At 36.5% G+C, this 26,456-nt stretch overlaps 1 protein-coding gene across 14 annotated transcripts in view; it reads right to left on the bottom strand.

The window, feature by feature from the left end:
- The window catches only part of camk2d1 (calcium/calmodulin-dependent protein kinase (CaM kinase) II delta 1), a 117,930-nt gene that overhangs the window by 67,764 nt on the left and 23,710 nt on the right, over positions 1-26,456 (bottom strand). For all 14 annotated transcript variants that reach the window (XM_059536879.1, XM_059536871.1, XM_059536862.1 and 11 more), the window contains exons 3-4: positions 5,531-5,590; positions 3,546-3,600 (exon numbers count right to left, since the gene is read on the bottom strand). In XM_059536879.1, coding sequence (XP_059392862.1) covers positions 3,546-3,600; positions 5,531-5,590 — 115 coding nt within the window. The remainder of the gene's footprint in view (positions 1-3,545; positions 3,601-5,530; positions 5,591-26,456) is intronic.

Below are 26,456 nucleotides of genomic sequence, written 5' to 3' on the forward strand. Positions count from 1 at the left end.
TATATATATATATATATATATGTGTGTGTGTCAGTTTAGCGAGTAAACTAAAAAATTTACTAGACGATGGCGATTATATTGCCAAGGTGTGCATAGAGGGTTGATAGTGGAGTGTTCCTTTAATAGAGACATATGTGGGATGTATACTGTATATATATATATATATATACATACACATACACACACACACAGTGGGTACGGAAAGTATTCAGACCCCCTTAAATTTTTCACTCATTATATTGAAGCCATTTGCTAGAATCATTTATGTTCATTTTTTCCTCAATGTACACACAGCACCCCATATTGACAGAAAAACACAGAATTGTTAACATTTTTGCACATTTATATATACAAATTTTTACAAAAACCCTGAAATATCACAACTGATTTTTTTTTTTTTTGTAACCTTGGCCAGATCTGTGCCTTGCCACAATCCTGTCTCTGAGCTCTTCAGGCAGTTCCTTTGACCTCATGATTCTCATTAGCTCTGACATGCACTGTGAGCTGTAAGGTCTTATATAGACAGGTGTGTAGCTCTCCTAATCAAGTCCAAACAGTATAATCAAACACAGCTGGACTCAAATGAAGGTGTAGACCCATTTCAAATATGATCATAAGAAATGGACAGCACCTGAGTTGAATATATAGAGTGTCACAGCAAAGGGTCTGAATACTTAGGACCATGTGATATTTCAGTTTTTCTTTTTTAATAAATGTGCAAAAATGTCAACAAACGTCTCTGTGTTCCTATCAATATTGGGTGCTGTGTGTACCCACTGTATGTATATATATATATATATATATATATATATATATATATATATATATCTCGTATTTTTCGGACTATAAGTCGCACCTGAGTATGAGTCGCATCAGTCCAAAAATACGTCACGATGAGGGAAAAACATATATAAGTCGCACCGGACTATAAGTCGCATTTATTTAGAACCAAGAGAAAACATTACCATCTACAGCTGCTAGTGGGCGCTCTATGTTTTCAGGGAGAGGTTACAGGATAGAGCACCCTCTGGCGGCTGGAGACGGTAATGTTCTCTCGGTTCATTTCTCTTAGTTCATTTCTCTTGGTTCATGTCAAATTAATTTTGATAAATAAGTCGCACCTGACTATAAGTTGCAGGACCAGCCAAACTTTGAAAAAAAGTGCGACTTATAGTCCGGAAAATACGGTATATTTACAATTTGTGAGTATACACAGTTTGAGTGGACATGTACAATGTGTATGTATAAGAGGTTTTTATGTATTTTTATAAGATATATGTATGTATATATGTGTGTGTGTGTGTGTGTGTGTGTGTGTGTGTGTGTGTGTGTGTGTGTGTGTGTGTATATATATATTAGGGGTGGAATGGTTCGCGGAAAAAAATCTAATTGTATGGTTCGCCACACACAGTTTGGCATGCGCTGGGACTATGGTTCAATTTAAATCTGACAACACCTATGTAATATGGTTTGCTATAAATAACATGTAAAACAAAACAGGGTTCGGCTAATATACGTTTGTTGATGAATGTGCATTCTGGCTTCCCAATACATTACAACAACAGTGATGAAAAAAATCAAATAACATTGTGGACAAACCATTCACTCTCGTTCAATGTGAATGCTGTATGCTTGAATATGAGCATTTATTCCGTCATCACCCGGGTGCTGAGGTGTGCGGGCACAGATGAGACCTGAACAGCACACACTGATATCTGTGTTTTTAAACTAAACTCATGTAAGCTTTGCCAGTTTTAAAATTTAAGAGTCAGAGGACACAAACTTGTGTGCGCCATGAGAAGATTTGTTTGTGCGCTCATCCAAAGTGCACAAACTCGCGCCTCAAAAACATGCGCAAATAATAAGCTCTCTCTGAAGTATTGTGTTTAAATGGACAAATTCTCACACAAATTAACGTATCCTATAGCAGACATAGCCCACTGAATGTACTGGATCAGTGGCACTGATTCAGTGCATTCTTTTAAAGTGACAACACTTTCTTAATATTAATCAAACAGCAACAATAGTCGTTCTTCAGTGACAAGCTGCGCAAAACCACAATCAAATTTTGCGCATGTTTTGCATAGCTTGTCAGTGAACAATGGCTATGTGTAGTAAATGCTGCTCCATGTGAAAACATGAACTTAATGGAGCTTTACAGTTGATTACAGAACCGGCCTTACTGAAAAAATGTGCATTAAATATCACATGTGATTTATCATGCAGCCCTAATATGTAGTCAGTTAGTTAGCTGATCACTTTGTATACAACTTTCTCAAATGATGGCTGTGTAAACCCTGTTGTCTACACTTACAACTGCAGTATATAATGTACAGGCTATTAATGTTCCATGTTTGTTTAAAGAATTTAATAATAATAATGCCTTTGTTACTCCCATTTTAATGGACAGTTATCAAACATATATTACTTAAATATTTAAAAAATCAAAGTCAAAACTCACTTAGTGATTTTTAGTCGAGTCTATCATGTGAATAACACTATGTGCATGACCATGAGAGCATTGAGCAATATTAATGCGTCAGTTGCCTTTATGGAAGTTTAAATTCAGTCACATGAGTATATTTCAGTTGTGATCCTGCCATGGAAAAAGTAATATGTGTCTGATGATTCATCTTTGGACAAAGTCAACGGATGCCTTCACCCACACTGCCTGTTGCCTACTCTTCATAAATGGTATGGCCATCTTCCTCATGGGAGTCATTAACTCCAACAATTCTTCTGCATGGTTGCATAACAAGCAAGTAAAAAGACAAATTTTCAATATTATTATTAACCCTAAGACCGATAATATATTACTATTGTAATAATTTAGTCTGTACATTTGCAATGTTACTTTTAGTTTGTAGTTCTGTCTTGCTTCTGTTTCTTAAATCTGAATTTTCAGCATAATTACTCCAGTATATAGAGTCACATGATTCTTCAGAAATCATTCTAATATACTGAATTGCTGCTCAATAATTATTTGTGCTCAGTTATTAAAACTGATTCTTATTACCATAAATTAAAAAAATGTTTTTACTGCTTGATATTTTTTAATTATTTATTTTTTAGTAGAGTAGAAAAAAAAGGTTAAAAAAGAACAACATTTGTTTGAAATAAAATCTTTTGTAACATTTGACTTTTGATCAGTTGAATGCTTATTTGCTGAATAGATGTATGAATTTTTATTAACACACACACACGTATCCCAAGCATTTGAATGTTAGTTTATGTACAATGTTAGTATATAACTGTTTTTCCATTAATAAAAATCTGAAATGTTTCTTGAGCAGCAAGTATATCATGTATGTATACTTCACTGTTTAAGTCATTTAAATTATGAGCTTGTAGCTTCACAATCATGGCAATCTACAGTGTCTAAGTAGCTCACTTATTGTGGCTCTTTTCTGATCTGGGTTCAGTCTCATTTGTTTGGTGAGTGGAGGAGCTCTCATTAACAGTCACACTCGTTTAATAGGAGAACCGGAGACATGACCTCATACAGATAGAGACACACACACAAAAAAAAAAGAAAAATCACTCACAAATCAAAGACGAGGTAGTGAACACCCTCCTCTGAAATGCTGTCATGGAGCCTCACTGTGGAGAAAACATAGAGAGAGACACTGATTAGATTGCATGGAGCAGCTCACTTTCATACTCATTAGAAAGAGGGAGTGAGATTTTCACAGACTCATTACTCCACAAATTAGAATTATTTCTACTTCTGTTTCCTTTCATTGTCAATGATGAATAAAGAGCAGATCCATTAAAGCTGAAGCTTTCTGTTAAAATACTTTCTTCTATCCCTCCTTGATATGCAGACACATTCTATAAGGCACTGTCAAGTGATTCTCTTGAACAGTGAAAATATTCTGGTGGTGGGATGCCAACCAGTTTAACACAGCAAAACACTGACTACAAAGATGTCACCCGCTCATACGTTAACGGTGGATACATAAAGGGCTACCTTAAAATGGATAAAAATAGGTATTTAATTGGTAGACATCTTTTGTTGCTTACTGGAACACCCTTCACATAAACAACACGCCTACGATGCCTAAAAATGCTGTCTAGGTATGCAGAATTCAGACCTTTGCACATCATTATTAACAATAACTCAGTCTTGCTACACATCAAAATGAAAAGTGAAAATCTTGTAATGAAACCGAAGACGTCATGACAGCTACTTGATTAAAGTGAGAAGAGGGAATTCCTCATGTAATTTATCAAATTAATAGAAAGCCTTGACCTTTTGATTTAGAAATATGGATGGATTGCATGGGGGGGGGGGGGGGGGAAGAGATGGGGAGGAATCCCCTCTGTATAAATATCTCATGCATCTTCTCTCATCTATGATACAGATGGTAGCTCAAGCCTGTTGCCATAGTAACAGAAAGAGAATGGCTTTCCAGCTGATAGTTGCTTTGGAGAGGAGAAATCCCTCTGTTAGTTTAGGAAAGCCACTGGGTTTTATGTTAGATGTCATAAGAATGAAAGTCTGACTGTTGACCGCAAATGCCCTAACATGTTTTTACTTTAAATTTGGAATCACAAACATTGACGTATTAATTGTGCATTGCTGTCATTTTTGTTTCAAAAAGAGTATATTTTTTGATATTTTCATTGTAATTCTGTTTTTTGCACAACAGACTTTCTGTCTGATGTTAACTCTGGAACAAAAACAGATTGAATAGTTTCAATGGCTTAGTGTTCTCATGTAATGGATGAACATACGGGGGCGGGAATGTGATGCTAAATTTTTCAGCTTATCTGTAGTTTTGTGTTATAGCCGTAATTACTGCTAGAATTCACCCACGCTTGTAATCTTGCAGCTGGCTAGGTGGTGGTTGAGTGTGGGCAGAAAAGCACAGCCATTTTTAGCTGTTACCACCTTAACAGCTAGAGGTCAGATTTGCGTGACCTAATTAGGATGAATCACTCAGCACTAAAAAAATCCATGAATGTGAGGACTATGAAATAAATTGAATTGTCTTAATGTAACTTAAAACAGAGTACCATGCTCAAACCAGAGTGAAAATCCATACTCGATACTCTTGCAATGCAATGTAGCGAAGCTATATAAATAATGTTTTCTCCAAACTAGCTACAACAAATGATAAGAGTGTTTTGTTGGTTGCTTCATTGAAACATCGGGTAGCCTCGCAAGCCAAGGAAGTGCACAGGGAATTGAAGCTAAATGGTCTGAGCCACTGCCTCTTTGTCCTCGTGGGCTTCTGCAGGCTTTCAATCCATGCTAAAAGTATTCTTTAATCACTTTTCTGCCCTGGATCCACACCGGGATTTCTCACTCGCACCAAAGTCACTCTCACCAGACAGCTAGGTAATTTTTGCTTTCACTGAGGACAGAAAAATTACTGTGAAGCTTGAACATTGTCATGTCACATCTGGTTTGAATACTTATTATATTTTAAATGCTGTACATAAAACAGCTCATAAAAAAGTGGCAGTTTTAGGCCATACCAAGTGAACCTTCACTGGAGAATGTTGAGTGTGTATCGGCACTTACCAATGTTGGGATGCTTGAGTAGACGACAAATTCGGGCCTCTCGTTCCAGTTTTTGGTGATCTACAAAAAAATAAAAAACATGTTTGTTTGTTAAAAATAAAAACACTGACTCTTATGGAAGCACTTGACTGTTTAACTTGTCTTTGGATAAAAGTTTTTGCTGAATGACGTAAAATGTAAATGTTTGTTAAGCAATAGAAATGCAGTAAATATAACAGGACATAAATGTTTTGAATCTGAACTCTTCCCTGCTGGTTTGAATGAGGAAAACCAAAAAAGGTAATAAATGCTGTCGCTGCTCATTCCTCTGACGTCAAGTGATTAGACAAAATATACAAATGATATAAAAAACAAACAAACAAACAGACATTACAATTTAATGATGAAATGTAATATTTAATTTTTATGAAATGTGAATACTTCAGAAAAAGTCTTAAAAGCTTTTTTGTGGGTGAATTTTATGCAAATATTGTAGATAAAACAAAACCAAAAAGTGAAAGCATATTTTATTATTTGATTTTTATTTTATTTTATGTATTATCAATCATATATCATATTAAGACATCTATTTTGTGTCAAATTAAAATGTGGAATTATATTGTATTTTTACTCACACTGACAGAGGACAAGAAATTATACAGTAAAAGAGTGAATAGTATTGTAGAAAGGAAGTAGAATGTCTTTTGAAAGTGCAGAAGTTCTGGTCAATGTGAAGTTTCACATCAATACTGACATTTTTAAAACCACTGTGTTCTGTTGTGCAAATCAAGGAAAGGTGGAAGATGAAAATAAAGATAGAACATGCTGGTGTATATATGTGTCTAACTATATAAATGTGCAAGATACCACTATGGATGGATTTTGGTCCTGGCTAATGGGACCAGCAGCCAAGGCCTGTGATTGCCGGGGGCTTTGAGATGAAAACCCTGCAGCTTAACTGATAAACCGGAATCAATACACTGCAAATGTAACTGATATAGACAAAGAGCACTGTTTGTGAATGTGGTCGAGTAATATAACAATACTGAATAGCACCAATCTTTTAAGAACTTTTCATACACTATGAATTACCAACATAAATATTGGCAAACAGTTAACCTCACTTCCAAAACCCACTCAAACCACCAAAATACTTCATACATGACTAAAAATAAGTTTGTTCATTTAACCATTAGACTGGCATCAATTTACACTCAGAAGGCACACACTGTCACTCATAACACACTAACCTAAAAACACTAACAACATGGAGCATTGCATAATTGATGACCTTTTATCTTTGCAAATTTCAAATAAATCAGTTTTTATGGAATATGAATAAAACCATTCCAATTGATTGTCTTTACTGAAGAATATGTAACAAGAAATGCAGCTATGTTATTGTTATTATTATTATTATTTTAATTCTTGCATGTAGTAGTTTACTTGGAAAAAATTAAAGTTGAGAAAAAAATCCTCATATTTTAAATTTACTGCCCTGTTTTATTTATGTTTCCAAACAAAATTATTTAGAAGTCGTACCCTTTTACAAATGATGGTACACAGGTTTTCAGCTGACATTACAAAAAGCTGTGTTTGGAATTATTATTAGTGTTTTTATTGTAAATGTTATACTAGGTGTCCTGTACAGTATATTTCAATAGAATTAGTGGAGTTGTATGATTGACATTATTCTATTTTGAAGGATATTTGAGAAGTTTTAAAAGCAGTGTGTTATAGTTTTTTTTTTTTTTCAAATGGTACAAATATAAAGTGTTTTACGAGTGACAGAGTATGACTTAAAGAATAGTTCCTAGATTTTGGAAGATGGCATCATTTCATGTGAAAGTAACGAAAAACATTTTAACAAAAATGAACTTGCATTGTATTCACACAGTCAGTGAAACAGAAGTCAATACAAATTCAGTTTTGCCCAATGCATTTTAGCTATTGAGAAAAAAAATAATAATAAAAAAAAAATAAACTGTAAATGCATCCCATCTTCTGAAAGAATATGCCCTGTATTTATAATTTGACTGCATTTTAATTTAAAATGTTATATTCTTGATCCATACTGTACACCACTATTAACACAAAATACTTTATTTTGATATTTTTGGCCTCAGGTAAATTGAGCACTTTGTTCACAGGGAGATGGCAGCAATAGGATGGGTGTTGGAAATGGAATTCACCAATCTCTTCAGATGCTGTTTAGCCAATAAGATTGTTTGTCTCTGAAGTCTTAATCCCAGAGCTCCAATAAGATGTGCTTTTGCCGCCATAATCTCAACCGCTTGAGCCATTAATGAGGCACAGCATGCAGTCTAGAGTCTGTCTAATCAGGTACATGTCTAAAAGGAAGTTGGGAAACCTATGACAAAATAGGTTTAAACATTGCTTGCAATAGCGATGAGAGTTAAAATGTCCATCTCTGTTTGTGGCTTCATGTTCATGTAACATAATTGCCTGTAACTCATTCTGGACAAGTGTTATCCATGTTGTCCTATCCTCATTACTAGAAAAGTTTGGCCAAATTCCATGTTCTTCATTAAATGTCCCAGATGGAGAGTTTTTCATTCAAATCTAGTTTTTGCATATTTTAAGTGTTGCATTGACCCAGTTCAGTCAGTTCCCATCTGACAGAAATTGAGCGAATGCCAGAAATGGGGCAGCTATTTTCAAAGTTGTCATATCAAGTCAACTGTCCGCTGACATGCATAGTGCAAGAAGAACAAATAAATAAAAATAGGTGAATAAGTCATAACCATGTCCAAATGGATATTTTTTTAAAAATAGATTTTTTGTAATTGAAAAATTGTGAAATGGAAAATAGTAGATGGAGCTCAGAGTACTGCAGAAAATGAAATATAATGAAATATATTATTGTTTTCAAGCTGGTTTTCCAAACATTCCCATATCTTCTGACACAACGTAAACCTAAAAAAAAGAGTAAAACAGGCGATCCACTCAGTGTAAAAAACATACTGTGCTACTTAACCATATTTTTGAGACAAATTTGTACCCGGAGTTGAGCTAAATTTGACAAAAACTCCCAAAACACTATTTGTAAAAACAGTATAAAAAGCAAGTAAATAAAGTACATTAAAAACAGATAAAAAGTGTTTTTATTATTTTGATGTGGTGTTACTGTATAAGGCAGATATCCACAGCCATAGTTCTCTCCAGCTAATGCAAGTTTCATCTATTCAAATATCACATTAACAGAAGTAAACAGAGGTCAACAGAGAAAGCAGCTTGGCAGGTACAAAGTTTGCATAAGAAGCAAATTAGTGCAAAAGAGGTGAAAGAGAAACTTGAAATAGAGTGGTGGAACAAAATGAGAAAGAAATACCCTTTCAAAAGGTACACTTTTGTATGTAAATATGTACACTTTAAGTACTAATATGCACTTTTAATATACTATTTAGGGATAAATAAGTACCTTTTAGCTTTGTACCTTAGGTAACTGCCCCAGAGACAGCTTTGTGTTTGTGAAGCATGCAGAATGGAATGATAAATATTTCAAACTATATTGTTATATTGACCTCATTTTGTAAATTTGAAATAAAACATGCAGCAGTGAAGTCATGTGACAATCATTAATGAACAACTGTATTTATTTCAGAAACATATGCCTATATTTTCTTTTATTTTTTATTAATGTTTAATTTTCCTAGTTTTAGATATAAATGAGTCAAGCAATTTGGTCTCATAAAAATACGTACCTCTGGGAACTTTTTATTACACTGATATAGGAACGTATTTCTGTGTTTTTGCTATAGGTAAAGTACGTATTGCAGCGGTTCAGAATTCAAATATCCGGGGACTGGCGCTAAAAGTTAATGCTCTGTCATTTTGGATGCATCCGTACCATTTGAACTTCCTTATATGCAGACTGAACTATTTTGTTGAACCATAGTTACACAGGATTCAAACCGGAGCTCCTCTCCTCTCAAGTATGTCTCGTTACTCCGTGAGCTACCGAGCAAATCTACTGTCTATGAAAACCCTTAGATATGAAGCTGGATATGTGTGATGCTAACATTCAAAAGCATCAGTTTTCAAATTTCTCAGCATATTAAAATTGTTTAAAAGTCATAACATAATATTTTTTTAAGAAATTGTGTGAAAATTACACTTTATTAAAACTCTGTAAATTTGTGTCGAAATGAATAAAAGGTGTCAGAGTCTCACTGACTCTAGTGTTCATTTCTTTTTTAAACTGCAGTGATATGTGCTTATTGGTGCGTGTTTCATGTCTCGCATGCCTCAATAAAGTCAAATTTTGTGTGTGTGTGTGTGTGTGTGTGTGTGTGTGTGTGTGTGTGTGTGTGTGTGTGTGTGTGTGTGTGTGTGTGTGTGTGTTTGTTTTGCATGAACACAACTGCATCATGTAAGTAGGAAAATCCTCACAAGTCATAAAAAAACCCCGTAAAAGAAGCAGACCATATTCATTACTGCATGAAAAAGAGCAACCAGTAATAGCAAGAAAACCATATGGGTTTAGAGTGACATGTGGGTGTATTAAAATGATTAAATTTAAGAATTTTTATGTTTATGTGAATCATCAGTTAATCAATTAACTCAAATGTGTTCTATTTAAAAAAAAAAAAAAAAAAAGATCAGTAAAAGAATGTGGACATCCCTCACAAAATGATGGTAGTGTAGATGTGTTAAAATATACTTACATTACACATTAAAGGGACTAGACTTGTACCGGTATTCGGTAATGCGATATATCACGGTAATTAATATGCACAATATTGTTATTGTGGGCTCTTCTAAATACCATGAATAATTATATATTACAAATTATTCAGAATTTTGAATGCATTTTAAGAATAATATTCCCATCAACTGGTCAAAATGCACTACACCGCTGTATGCTGATTGAAAGACTCTGTGCTCTGATGTAAACAAGCACGCATAAGAAGCACATGGAGGAACAGGTGAGAGAAGCACTGAAAGAAAGCACATTCACTCTCTGACAGCAGATGGCGCTAAACTGCAGAACATGCAGTCCTTACCCTTGAAACACCACAAATAAACCAGCTGCCCTACTTTCTAAAGCATATTTAATAATTTTAAATAGCCAATCAGATTTGTGTATTTGCTATGATGTTCATCACAGTGCCAAATGCTTAAGTATTAAGTCTTAATAGGCTATTTTAATCTGGACTACAACATGACATAGAAATTGTTTGAAAGTGTTTAGATTTTTTTTATTGTTAATTTACATTTTACATTAGGGCTTCATTTTTAACCTTAGTTAATTCCTTAGTTAACATAAACTGCCAATGAAAAATTATTCTGAGCATTCATTCATCTTAGGTATTCCAATATTTAATAACACGTTGATAAAATCTAAAGTTGCATATGTATTATTTAATGAGCTAACATGAACTAAAACTTTTATTATTTAACAAAGATTAATAACTTCTGCAGCAAATGTAGCTATTGCTCATTGTGAATGTTAATGGTGAACTAAAGAGATCTTATTGTAAAGTGATATCTATGGGTCTTTTTAGTTCTTTTGCACTTTAATCGGTGCAAAACTCAACCTTACATATTTTTCTGTATTGCTTTATTGTACTTAAATGTTCAGTTATTTTTGTTATAAGAAAGAGTTTTTTAACCTGTTATACTGTATTATGAGCACTATTTTTAACGAAATTTCAATACCGTGATAATACCGTTTACTGTGATAAAAACATGAGCAATTAATCGTAACAGGTAAATTTGATACCGGCATATCTCTAAAAGGGACAAAAGAAAACACTTAATAAGGAAAAACTGACATTACTAAATTTCAGCCATCCCTCCACATTGCTTAACATGTGGCTTGCTCTCAGTGTGCAAAAAAAATGACTTGATGCTGGAAATTGTCTTGTTACGCCTCATAAGGACAAAGTGTTAGATTGCGTTATACAGACACAACTTGTGTAGGCAGGGCAGTAACCTAATTTTATGGGGTCTAAGACAAAAGGGGGATGTGGAAATTTCCGTTTGCTAAAAGTATAAAAGAAAACCACTGGCTGTTAACACATTTAAAGTGGTTGGACAAAAAGACTTAGTACTTTATAGACTGCTCTGAAGAAATCTACACACAGCAAGGACTTGTAGATGCTGGAACCAATATCTACTACTCCAGTGTCCTTTTCTTGAAAACTTTAGATTACCAAGAATTGAATCATATGCCATAATTTTTTTTCATATTACTTTACAACTATGGTGAATGCTCATTAGTTTTGATTCTCTAGCAAGCTGTCCATCTTTCATTTACTGTCTCTCTGGATGTTCTTTAGGCAATGTCAATCTATTTGTCAAACTACCGCTATCTGTTTATGAATCTATGGTTCTTTTTTTAATCCTCTTTTTTTGGCAACCTCCCCCGTGTCTGTATATGCAAATGTGCATCTGATAACTCCAGCCCTATTCAAATGAGCTAAGGGCTCAGACCCTACATTGTTTTTCACCGCAAATGCTCATTTGAATAGTTAGAATACAAACCCGATTCCAAAAAAAGTTGGGACACATTATGAGTAATGTGCAAATTATGAGTAAAAGATTAATGGAATAATTTACAAATCACATAAACTTATATTTTATTCACAATAGAATATAGATAACATATCAAATGTTGAAAGTGAGAGATTTTGTAGCAAATATTGGCTCATTTTGGATTTTATGAGAGCTACACTTCAAAAAAGTTGGGACAGTTAGCAATAAGAGGCCGGAAAAGTTAAATGTACATATAAGGAACAGCTGGAGGATCAATTGGCAACATGATTGGGTATAAAAAGAGCCTCTCAGAGTGGCAGTGTCTCTCAGAAGTCAAGTTGGGCAGAGGGTCACCAATTCCCCCAGTGCTGCGGCAAAAAATAGTGGAGTAATATCAGAAAGGAGTATCTCTGAGAAATATTGCAAATCTCTGTGCGTAAGGGTCAAGGCTGGAAAACCATACTGGATGCCCATGATCTTCGGGCCCTTAGACGGCACTGCATCACATACAGGAATGCTACTGTAATGGAAATCACAACATGGGCTCAGGAATACTTCCAGAAAACACTGTCGGTGAACAAAAACCACCGTGCCATTCGCCGTTGCCGGCTAAAGCTCTATAGGTCAAAAAAGAAGCCATATCTACACATGATCCAGAAGCGCAGCCGTTTTCTCTGGACCAAGGCTCATTTAAAATGGACTGTGGCAAAGTGGAAAACTGTTCTGTGGTCAGACTAATCAAAATTTGAAGTTCTTTTTGGAAAACTGGGATGCCATATCATCCGGACTATAGAGGACATAGTTTTCCAACATGACAATGCCAGACACCACCTCCCTGCTGAATGAGCTGAACACCTTCTTCGCTCACTTTGAGCTACAAAACAGCAACACTGCACAGAAGACTCCGTCTGTCGCTGACCACAGACAGCGTGAGGAGATCCTTCAGCAGGATCAATGCACCCAATGCTCCGGGTCCTGACAACATCCATGGGCATGTACTGAGAGACTGTGCAACAGAACTCACTGATGTCTTCACAGACATTTTCAACATCTCACTTAGTCAGGCTGTTGTTCCCACATGTTTCAAAACTACCATCATCATTCCAGTCCCGAAGAAGCCATCTCCATCCTGCTTCAATGACTACCGTCCTGTTGCACTTACTCCCATCCTCATGAATTGCTTTGAATGGCTAGTCATGCCCCACATCAAGTCTGCCCTTCCCCGATCCCTGGACCCCTTCCAGTTTGCATATCGGTCCAACCGGTCGACCGATGATGCCATCGCCACTGCCGTCCACAAAGCACTCACACATCTGGACAAAAAGGACTCATACATCAGAATGCTGTTCATAGACTTCAGTTTAGCATTCAACACAATCAATCCTCAACAGCTCATTTACAAACTCTACAACGCACTCTACAACACATAGTGAGAGCAGCTGAGAAGATCATTGGTGTCTCTCTCCCCTCCCTCCAGGACATTTACGGAACCCGTCTCACTGGCAAAGCCCTCTGCATTGCAGGTGATCCCACCCAGGTGGTCACATAGCTGCTTCAGTCTGCTGCCATCAGGGAGGAGACTGCAGAGTCTCCAGGCCAGGACCAGCAGACTGAAGGACAGCTTCATCCATCAGGCTGTCAGGAAACTGAATTCGCTCCCGAACTTCCCCCCCCATCCCTCTTCTGCCCCAGGCACCACTGAACTATAACCCCCCCCACCCCCCCCCCCCCAGATCCCACATCCACAGGTCCTTCCACTCCCCCCTCCACCACTAACATACAATGGCATGCACCAGTCACTTTGTGCAGCATTGGTCTGCTCACTACCTCATTCAGCATGGAACTGACGTCATTCTACTACCTCTTCTGTCAGTTAAATAAAATAACAGCTTGAGCCCTTTGTCACTTTAATCAGAGTGAATGTGCCTTGTGCTGCTTTATTTAATTTTATTTTAAATTTTATTTTATTATATGTCTTTTTTACATTCCCTTATTGTATAGCTGTATCTTAAATTTTATATTTGATCTAGATTTTTAGCTTCTACTGTTAATGTTATCTGTATGCACCGGGTGTCTGAGAGTAAGTAATTTCGATTCTCTGTATGTATGTACTGTACATGTGGATGAATTGACAATATATACAGGGTGCGATTTGTGAAAAAAACAGAGGGGGGGGGGGGGGTATTTTTAAACATTTTAATTCATAAAAATAAATCATGAGGACATGAACTAGATTACGTCATGCTCTAATTAGCATATTTATGACGTAAGTGCATCGTATTGTATTTCCTCCCTTTGCTCACATACTGCATTTTAATTCAGCCATTTAATTTAATTCTCAATAAAACTGTTTTTATTACTAAATTTTAATGTTTCTGTTGTCAGACAACGGAATGAATATTATAATGACTGAAACGCGGTCCATTAAGACTACATAACCAGCTCACAAACATTAATCAGCACTAATGAAATCAAATACACATGATAAAGTCAGTGGTTGTGCTGTGACTGATGTCACTTGCTTGTAAAATAGAGTTAGAAGCAACAGAATATCTTTTTTTACTGAAAGTGCTGCTCCTCTCTGCGCTCGCTGAACACAGCAGATGCAGAGAGAGAGGCTCGCGCTGGGAAAGAGAGACCTCGCGCTCGTGCGGCAGCACCAGAGTCTCAGAGACTAAATAATGATTGTCCAAAAAGTCACTAGATTTGCTTTTTTGGAAAAAAGTCACTAAATCTAGCGACAAAGTCGCCAAGTTAGCAACTCCACTGCCCAGCGAACCGGCTTCAACCGTCTCGCAAGTGTTGATAGGCTATTACTCGTGAGGTATAACCAATCAGACGTGGGTGGGACATTGAGGGACACTCACATTGAGTGGTGAATACAGATAGGCTGTGCGGCAGCTCTTTCAGAGCCAGCCAAAGTAGTGCATTTTTAAAAATAAAATTGACTTTAATCAAACCACGGATCCGTGATAAGTTTTGTGATCCGTCTCGCCACTAGTGTAGCAGCACTGATCACTTTGAGGGGGGGATAAATTTTAAAAATAATCCCATGCATACCCCCCGACAAATCGGACCCTGTATATATATATATATATATATATGGTATCTAAGTGGAAGAGTTGTTTACTTACTTCATAATTAAGTTAAAATGTAAAAGTGGCATGACACGTGGCCAAGTATGGTGACCCATACTCGGAATTAGTGCTCTGCATTTATTCTATCCAAAGTGCACACACACACAGCAGTGAACACACACACAATGAATACACACCCGGAGCAATGGGCAGCCATTTTTCACTGCAGCACCCAGGGAGCAGTTGGGGGTTTGGTGCCTTGCTCAAAGGCACCTCAGTCATAGAATTGAAAGTGGGAGGGAGCACTGTACATTCACTACCCCCACCTACGATCCCTGCCGGTACGGGACACAAACCCAAAACCTTCGGGTTAGGAGTCCGACTCTCTAACCGTTAGGCCATGACTTCCCCAATTAGTCAATAACGCCATCATTTTCTTCATTCAGGTTGAGAGCTTGCACAAAAACAAGAGGCGGGATTTATCGAACAAACCAATCACATTCAATCATATGATATAAAAGCTAGTGACTTTTATACTTTCAATGCCATATGAAAGTTAAAGTTGTGACATTTGCCAAGTATGGTAACCCATACTCAGAATTGGTGCTCTGCATTTAACCCATCCAAGTACACACACACAGCATTGAGAAGTGAGCACACACCCAGAGCAGTGGGCAGCTATATATCCAGCACCCAGGGAGCAACTGGGGGTTCAGTGCCTTACTCAAGGGCACTTCAGCCATGGGTTTTGAGGGTGGAAGAGAGCGCTGTTCATTCACTCCCCCCCTACAACTCCTGCCAGCACTGGAATCAAACCGGCGACCTTCAGGTAACTAGTCCAAGTCTCTAACCAATAGGCCACAGCTGCCCCTAGTAATTATTTAGTAATATTTGTAGTACTGTTGTCACGGTACCAAAATTTCAGTATTCGGTACCGATTCCAGTGAAAATACACGGTTCTCTGTACCAATTTCGGTACCAAAGCAAAACACAAAAATATGCTAATTAATTTTTTTTTATTAAAATTAAAAAACTTTTTATCACTAAAAATAAAACCAATGCCATTCTTTATACTTATTTACAATTGTGTTTAAAGTTTTTCTACAAGTTATATAATTATGAAATACAGTAAACAAGTTTCACCCAAATTTAATTTGTCTTTTAATTCATGAAATTTAAACACATTTTATTTTTGGTAAATAAAAGGGATTTGCTATTAAAATTAAAATATGGAACAAATATTTTGTGATTTATTTCTTTAAAAAATAAAGTTTTATTAAATTAAATAAAGTTTTCAACAGTAGTAGCAGTATCATATACATTTTACTAAATAATAGTAATATTTAGTAGCACAATGCCTTTATGTAAAAATTAACTTTTAATGCATATTTGTTATTTTAACTGAACTTAAGACTGGTGGTGATGCTTAAGATATTTTTGGTCATTGAGGGTTTCTGTAAAAAAAAAAAAAAAAATAGTAATAGATCATATGAATTATTATTAAAAGATAATACTGCTACTAATTCTACTACCATACTAACAATATACAATGCACTATGGATTGATGAGCTGCTGGGTTCATGAATATTAATCACGTTGTATGCGTTCGGTCAAACTGATTTGCTGAAATCTTAACAGGTACGGTAATAGATGAACGCCAGCCAATAAAATTGGCTCACAAAAATTGGACAATAGAAGATTGAAAAAATTTTGCTTGGTCAGATGAGTCTTGATTTGTGCTGCGACATTCAGATGGTAGGGTCAGAATTTGGTATAAAGAACATGAAAGCATGGATCCATCCTGCCTTGTCTCAACAGTTCAGGATGCTGGTGGTTGTGTAATGGTGTGGGGGATATTTTTTGGTACACTTTGGACCCCTTAGTACCAACTGAGCATTGTTTAACTGCCACAGCCTACCTTAGTGTTGCTGCTGACCATGTCCACCTCTTTATGACTACAGTATACCCATCTTCTGATGGCTACTTCTAGCAGGATAATGCACCAAGTCACAAAGCTCAAATCATCTCAGACTGGTTTCTTGAACATGACAATGAGTTCACTTTACTAAAATGGCCTCCACAGTCACCAGATCTCAATCCAACAGAGCACCTTTGGGATGTGGTGGAATGGGAGATTAGCATCATGGATGTGCAGCCGACAAATATGCAGCAACTGCGTGATGCTATCATGTCAATATGGACCACAATCTCTGAGGAATGTTTCAAACAACTTGTTCTGAAGGCAAAAGGGGGTCCAACCTGGTACTAGCAAGGTGTACCTAATAAAGTGGCCAGTGAGTGTATATATATAGAGAGAGAGAAAGAGTTTCTGCTTTTAGTCTCCTCTTCATCTGAAAATTTATGGATTTAAATCTGGAGATTTACTTCGGGCAATCTAAGACTTTCCATTTCTTTGCCCTGATAAACTCCTGGACTGAACTGGCAGGGTGTTTTGGGTCACTGTCCTGATAAAATATGAAGTGCTTTCTGATGAATCTAGTGGCATTTTCTTGAATATTGGTTGCAAAGACGGTTTGATTTGATGGTCCAAATTCATTCATATATTGTTATCATATATTAATTAATCAATAAAGTTGACTTCTACATGTATATGTATCATCAATTTAAGGTGATTTTTATATTTTCTAACCATTATTTAAACATTATATATTTAACCTTTTTTTTTCTTCTTTAGCATGCCAGTTTTTATTGAACAGGATTGAATTTGATGAAACAGAGTAATACAGCAAAACAAAGAATTTGCAATAATTATTTTGAAAATATACTGTTGTGTGATATTATGATAAAAGGTAACTGATGATTTCCTTCTTTAAAATATCTGTCAGTTTAATATTTAATATTGCTACACATATTGTATATTGATGACATGTGCTACATGGTAGGAATGACTTTTGTATTTATAATGCGACATATTTTCCAACTTTTGCTTCAAATAAATAGATTTCCTTTCCAATACATATTGTAAGACATGACCAAAGTCTGAGACAACTTGAAGCAACGCTTCTAGTACAAGATGATGTGTGCGACATTTGTGCCATCAAATCCATTGTTCCAGGCAAAGGCTTTCTGAATGAGAGCTCTGTTTTACAATGAAAGCCAAAGAGTGAGTGTGTGTGCGTGTTTTGGGGTGTAGAATCTAGGATTACGTCATCCAAACCCCCAAAGGAATCCAGTGCAGTCTCCATAGCAACCATGAGGAAATTTGTTGAGTTGGATTAGCATGAATGTGACTGGGCCTCGTCCCCCTTTGATATATACTTCATACACATTTTTTGTCTATCTTTACATGTTCTGACTTGTTAATGAATGACAAACAAAAATTCCTCTCATTCTTCACTAGATGCTAGAGGGCATGTTGATTCCATTAAAAAAATGGGTGTTTTTTGTTGTGTGTTTCTTAAAGGTGAAAGCTTAAGATAACTGAATTACGTATTGAGTTGAAATATAACTGCAACTATTATCAGTTTTAGTGAAGCTATGGGCAAACAAAAAGCGTGTGTTTTCATGTCCCATGTTTAGCTCAACATTTTAATTCTACTTGTTTTAGTGTACAATACTATCAAGTCTGTATGCTATTCTGGCCATAGCTATGACTTGCATTCCTTTTTCAATGTAATAATTTTTCACCCGTTTTATCATCCAGCATGCAAAAATAATTAAGATTCACTTGCCTCAGGAAATCATTAAGAAATGACAATGAAACATGAAATAGATATGATTCAAATGTTGACAGCACACCAACAGAACTTTCAAGGTTGCTTAAGTAAAGTAACAGAATTATCCATTCATGAGTTTTTTAAAGTTGCTTTTGCTTAGTAGGTAATCATAAATTGTACATGCACAGTAGCCAATTACAGACATATTCAAAGTTCAGATCTCCATTCACGTGTAAAAAAAAAAACCGCTCATGGACATCTCCTGTTACATTTGCATAATAACTGCACATAGAACAGGGTCTTTATTTTTAAGATGATAAGAGATTGGCTTCCAAAAACAATGGGCAGATAACATATCTCTCACAAGTATGATTCAGAACTTTTTTCTACTATATAAATATAGAACAAATGTAAATATTGTATATATGGATGAAAGGGAAAATAAAGCATCTCACAATGTTTTAATTATATTCAAATGGAAAAAAAGAACTTCTGAGAATCTCTTCCAGTCAAGTTTACTTATACATTATTCATTATAAATTTTGTTTGTTTGTTTGTTTGCTTGCTTGCCCACTTCTCAATACCTAGGTTACTTAACATTATATAAAATTTAAGACAGCATTTTATGGAAGCATATGGGTTGTAATATTCAATTTGGAATGTAATATGCAAAATGACAATGCAATATGTAAAATGACAATGCATTTCTGTATTTACATTTACATTTTCCAATACATTTGTGCAACGTTTGGTGCAATATGAAAATGAAATTACATAATTTTCATTTGCCGTTTCATACACTTGTTTTAATATGTAAAATGAATACTAATTGTAATGCTTTATAAGTAGCAAAATTTAAATTTAAATGTATTACAGAAATGATTAGATATGTGTAACATGTTCAAGCAAAAACTGTGGCAAAATTATCATTTAAATGCTAATTTTCTTAATTGCATTAACACTCACAGTCAAGACACTTACGATTGCATTTTCATTCAATGTCCCGCAATTAATGTAGCAAAATTCAATGTGCACATTGAAAATGCATTCCGAGCCGATCACGTCTCCGCCCCCTTGCGCCACGTCAATCACTGCGTGAACAAGGCGGGGCTTGCAGAAGATCAAGAGACTCAAAACTCAAGAAGAGGATTCAAGTGAGAGAAAATGGACAAGACAGTTGGTCCGTGTACGTTTTGATCATTTCGGTTTATGGCTTCAATATTTCATTCGCACTTGTGGGCGGAGCTGAAAGGCTGCTTTCATCTGATTGGTCGAATCGTTCCACATTCAGCTCGGTCTTTTCATTCTTTCAGACAGAATAAGAGTCAGTGCGAGTGAAGCACTCTAATGTCTGAAACCACCACTCACTGTTAATTAGCATAATATTTGAATCAGATGTAGCTGGGCACATAACTTGTAAGTGTAGCTGGGCACATAAGAGACCCCGTTAAATTATTTCTAGGTTATAGTATTGTATAAATATTGTCCCACTGATAAAAACAGTGCAAATAGTTCTGTCTCCTTGGATAACAGTGAAGTGGAAATAAATATAGTTACATTTATGAAATAAAATTAAATAGGATTTTTTCGGAAGGTAAATCTGGCCAGTTTTACAGCAACGCATGTCAGACGAGTCTGAAGATCTGAGCTGAATTTGGTGAAACATTAAAGTTCTAGTCTGTGTCAATTACTCTCATAATAAATAATAATAATGTTACCCGTATTTTTCGGACTATAAGTCGCACCTAAGTATAAGTTGCATCAGTCCAAAAATACGTCATGACGAGGAAAAAAACATATAAGTCGCACTGGAATATAAATCGCATTTATTCAGAACCAAGAGAAAACATTACCGTCTACAGCCGCGAGAGGGCGCTCTATGTTTTCAGGGGTAGACTACAGGAGCACTGAGCAGCATAGAACGCCCTCTGGCGGCTGTAGACGGTAATGTTTTCTCTTGGTTCATTTCTCTTGGTTCATGTCAAATTAATTTTGATAAGTCGCACCTGACTGTAAGTCGCAGGACCAGCCAAACCATTGGTAGGCAAGTTCGGTCCTAGAGAGCCGCAGACCTGCAGAGTTCAGCTTCAACCCTAATCAAACACACCTGAACATGCTCATCAATGTCTTCAGGATTACTAAGGCTACAGGCAGGTGAGGGTTTTTTCAGGGTTGGAGCTGAACTGTGCAGGACTGCAGCTCTCTAGGACTGAACTTGCCTACCCCTGAACTATGAAAAGAAGTGTGACTTATAGTCCGGAAAATACGGTAAATATATGTTGTCTTTCTCAAGCCCAACAAAGAAGACTAAAAAGAGAAACATCTTTCAATTTAGTATGTAATAAAACTATTACTAATTTAAGAAATGTAACTATATTAATTTTCACAATTATTTATTAATGTCACACACACATACCAAGTGCCTTATGACTTAAAAGATGAGAGTGGTAAACGTTACAGACATGGAACTGTTCAGTCTATTATTGATTTTTATTTCCACTTCACTTTTATCCAAAGACATAACTATTTGCACTGTATTTATCAGTGGGACAATATTCATACAATACTACAACCTAGAAATAATTTGCAGGTCGCAGCAGCACGAATTATGTGCCCAGCTACATCTGATTCAAATATTATGCTAATTAACAGTGAGTGGTGGTTTCAGACATTACAGTGCTGCACTCATACTGACTCATATTCTGCCTGAAAGAATGAAAAGACCGAGCTGAAGGTGGAGCGATTCGACCAATCAGACGAAAGCAGCGTTTCAGCTCCGCCCACAAGTGCGAATGAAATATTGAAGCCATAAACCGAAATGATCAAAACGTACATGGACCAACTGTCTTGTCCATGTTCTCTCTCTTGAATCCTCTTCTTGAGTTTTGAGTCTCTTGATCTTCTGCAAACCACGTCTTGTTTACCCAGTGATTGAAGTGGCGCGAGGGAGCGGAGACGTGATCAGTTCGGAATGCATTTTCAATGTGCACATTGAATTTTGCTACATTCATTGCGGGACAAATGAAATGAATGAAAATGCAATCATAAGTGTCTTGACTGTGAGTGTTAATGCAATTAAGAAAAATAGCATTTGAATGATAATTTTGCCACAGTTTTTGCTTGATCATGTTACACATATCTAATCATTTCTGTAATACATTTTAATTTTAATTTTGCAACTTATAAAGCATTAAACTTAGTATTCATTTTACATATTAAAACTAGTGTATGAAATGGCAAATGAAAATTATGTAATTTCATTTTCATTTTCATTTTGCACCAAACGTTGCACAAATGTATTGGAAAATATAAATGTAAATACAGAAATGCATTGCCATTTTACATATTGCATTGTCATTTTGCATATTACATTTCAAATTGAATATTGCTACCCATATGCTTCCATAGCATTTTGCCACATTTCTACATATTGAAATGCATTCCAAAGCTACAAAATGAAATACTGTCTAACTGGTGTTAGTGTTTTTAGGTCATTGTCATTAAGTAAATAAGTGTGTTAGGACACAACCTTTACTAGTGTAATGGAGGAACGAGCTGATTTGAGACATAAAATAATTTTGTAATTTTAGTTCATTTTGGATGTTAAATTCACTGATGTGCCAAGCTGAAAGTTGGTAGCCTGAGTATTAATGAAAGTAGAGAAAAAAAATTAATAATGTAATGTAATGGTTTTAACGTAGCTGTAAAAACTGTAACCGTAGCACCATTTTGGATAAAATGAACTGAACACTTCTGTGTCAGCCACGCCACAAGGAAACAAGGGCAGCGTACACTGTATGTGTTCAGCTCATATTCTCCAAAATGGTGCTGCAGTGATGTGGAGAGACACAGAGGTAAATTGTTGAATACAGTTGTTATTTTTGTTTTCTTTGTGTACAAAACGTATTCTCATTGCTTCATAATATTACGGTTGAACCACTGATGGCAAATGGACTATTCTGACAATGTCTTTCAGGCCATCCTTGAAAATATTCTTGTTTGCCGTAACCCGACCAACCTTGTCAATTTAGGACGACTAAATTTTTATTTATTTTTTGCTTTTAGTCCGACCGACTTGCCGATTGTAAATTTGCGTTAAGACCGACCAATTTTTTTTTACTCTTCAAACAACTAATACAAAAGCAATAAAATAATATTAATTATATTTAAGTAAGTATTGTAAATATATAAATTTCCTAGGCCTACATACAAATGAATGCTATCTTCCTTATTAAAAAAAAACTTGTGACTTCATCTATGTTTACACTATTGGTTAATGGATGTCACACTATGGCCTGTGCGTTCGCTTCATCTCGTTCACTGTCAGAGTCAACGGTTCGCGCTTGGTAATGATGGCTGCAGCTGCAGTAAACTAAATGTTCGCGGTCACTGTTCAAAGTCATACGGGTTCGGGCACCATAATACATCTAAAAAATGCATTAAAACAGCTCGACACCACTTTAACTTGGCACGAAGTTCTGGAAAAACTGTGCCCAGATCTTTTCCCATCCCTTCTCCCGTCTAGTCTAAAACCGTGTTAGTGTCATGACTGTCACTTTATGTTCGAAAATCTATTGCACGAATCGATTGGACCAACCAACACAAGTTTCGAAAACGCAGGTCCAGGTCTTTTTTTTTTTTTTTAACACGGTCACACAGCAACTGCAGCTTCGGACACACGCGCATACAGCAAATAATACTTCTGCACAATGTTTCTCTTTTTACAACAGAAATGTGAATTCTGCCGGTATTAAGACAGTCTCATGCATACAGATACAGATTTGGGCTAGAATCGCCTAGGGCTGTCAAAATAGCTGAAAAACTAAATTTGAATTTTTTACTTAAATATGATCAAAATTCGAATTGTATTCGAATTTAAAATGCATAATTTCAGTTAGGGTGAAGAAAAGCTTTTTGCTTCTCTTTTGAGATAGCGCATGGAGCAAAATATTACTGCACGTTTATTCAAAGCATTAGAATACATGACTGTGAAAAAACAACATAATAATAATTGGTTCATAAAATTTATTTTAAATATTAAGTTGCTTAAAGAACTATAAACAAAACAGCTTCATGTATGCATGCATTGTTAAATAAATAAAAAGGGCGGAAACCGAGTCACACAGAATCATTTTTTTATTTAAAAACATGAGATGCAGTGGGATGGGGAACAAAAACCCAACATAAAGTCTCGAGATATTTTTAGAAAATTAAATTAAATACATTAATTTTACATGTCTTTGTAGACATGCGGATCTCTTGTGCGAGACGCGAGCCCAACGGTGTCCATCTAGAAAATGCACGAAATATGCATTCTGTGTGAACGGCTTGGGTTCAGTTTTGATGTAAACAAGATCTTCTCCACATTGATGTTCTCGCTTTTTTTTTAGTGGCTTCAACTGGATAGGCTAACATAACCTTATAATGCAATGCCACATACTTCGTCATCGCATCTCGTGCGCCACTGATAAAGATCAAGTATACTTCGGCCGTCCGCACACTGTCTGCATTATGTCCTTTTCATCATCCGCGTGCGGGCATTTTTTGAGACCGCGCGAACGGTGCACGTACACGAAGTGTAAGATGAGACAGCAGCTACTGCGTGTCATATCCTGCATCAAAATTAGATTTGCAATGATGCGCCCGAAGGCACGGGTTGAAGAACCAGTCAGTGACGTCACGATATGCTAATTTGTTTAAATTCATACCTACGTCATCACCATCACCAAAATTTTCCTTTTTTTTTTTACATTGAAACTTGAAAAAAAAAATATAGACCGACCTACCGACCTGTTTTTTTTTTTAAATTACTGTTACTGCAAAGCAAAATATTTTTAAGGATGGCCTCATACTTTTCTGGACCTTGACAGTGTAATTTACTTGGCAGTCAATGGGACAGTCACAAGCCTTCCAGTTTTCATCCAAAATACTGTATCTTAAATTGTGTTCCTGAAGACGAACGAAGCTTTTACGAGTTTGAATGGGGCTAAGTGATCAATGACAAAATTTTCATTTTGGGGTAGGGTATCCCTTTAAGTGTTATAACAAATCAAAGGTGTCAAAAATAAAGGCAATAGATTTCAGCTGCATTACATTTCTATTAATTTATAGTCACTTATAAGACAATGAATTTTTGAATGTGCTGCGAAATTAGCGCCAATCTGAGAATGCAATGGGCACCAGTTACACTGTTTTCACATTAGCATAATTTCAATTAGCACGAAAGGCACAAAAACATGATAAAGCACCAAAAAAAATTTAATTTTATATTTCAAGTGTTCTGTAGCTGTTCCATAGTTCAAAGTGATGTACAGATGAATATTTAAGTCATTAAACTCAAGTTCACAAAAACTCTTCTTTCCACTGCGGCTGTCTGTCATCTGTCATTCAGCAATCAAACTACGTGTTGCGTTTGGTTACTACAGATGATCAAAATGATGAAACTCTCTTCAAGAGTGCACAGTAACTGAGGTTTAAAACTGTTAAAAGAAAAGGCTCAATAAACGAACGCACAAATTTAATACATTATCAATGCCTCTTCCCTTTTTAGTAACTTTTCGATGTAGACTTGGAGTGCTGTGCAGGCTGCGCCTTGTGGCTCCGTTTAGTTTCAAGCACATCATTCTGCACACGGGATGCGCATAAGCTCTCTGTGCCACTCTGTATGGGAGCCTTTAGTATTATAATGCTTTTCTGTGCAATCAAAGATTATTAATAGTTCCCTTTCAGTCGTTCACTCTCAACGTCACATCGGATGACCGACAAATTGGGATATCGCTTAGATAGACCAATCTACTTTCGAGTGTAAACTAAACAAACCAATCCACATTGGCATGAGATTATTACATCCAGCTGCCACTGATCACAGAGTGGGTATAAGTAGGCAGCAGGTGCACCGCATATTCAGATTTTGCTTCGGAGCCCAGCGTTTCTATCGTTCTGCTCCTGATCTCCTGCTTTGAGTCTCCAAGTTGAGTCTCCAAGATGAGTCAAGCAAGCTCTTCAGTGACTCTCGTGTTGGTGGTCCGGCGCTTCAGCGGCGGAGGTTTTCCTGTGTCGAGTATGTTGCACACAGCAGGCTGCACTATCCTCTGTGTGCATCATCACACTAAAATAGAAATTTCTCTAAAAGAGCATTCATGGGTGGAATGTCTTTTTAAAGATTCCTTTCAATCTGTGCGTTTCTGGATGCGGTCGTTACCTGGCACTGGGTCATGGTCACTATCACTGCCTCAAGTGTCTGGGCATTAAGATCGGCAGTGCTTATTTGTGCTTCTATCTGATCGGCAGTGCTTATGACCTGTGGAGAAGCTGCCTCTGCCTTACACACTATGGTGTTGTTGCAAGTGCACCACGCTGAGGCACTGAGGGACTTGCATGAGGATGGTCACAACCCGGAAGTTCTCAAAGAATTCTGTACCGCAACAGACCTCACGCTACAAGTGACGAAGGTTACGCCGTGGTCTCTGGGTCGTGTGATGTACACTATGGTGGTCCAGGAGTGCCATCTCTGGCTGTGTCTGGCCAACATGCGGGAAACGGCAAGACACAATTCTTGAATGTGTCCCAGACCGACCTTTTTGACGACATGGTGGATAACTTTGCCCAGCAGTTCTCTGCTGCCCAAAAGCAGACAGACGCCATCAGGCACATCCTGTGCACAGCAAATGCAGCAGCATCCAGCAAAGCAGA

This window comes from Carassius carassius, chromosome 3 (genome assembly GCF_963082965.1).
Source record: "Carassius carassius chromosome 3, fCarCar2.1, whole genome shotgun sequence".
In the NCBI taxonomy this organism is placed as follows: Eukaryota; Metazoa; Chordata; class Actinopteri; order Cypriniformes; family Cyprinidae; genus Carassius; species Carassius carassius.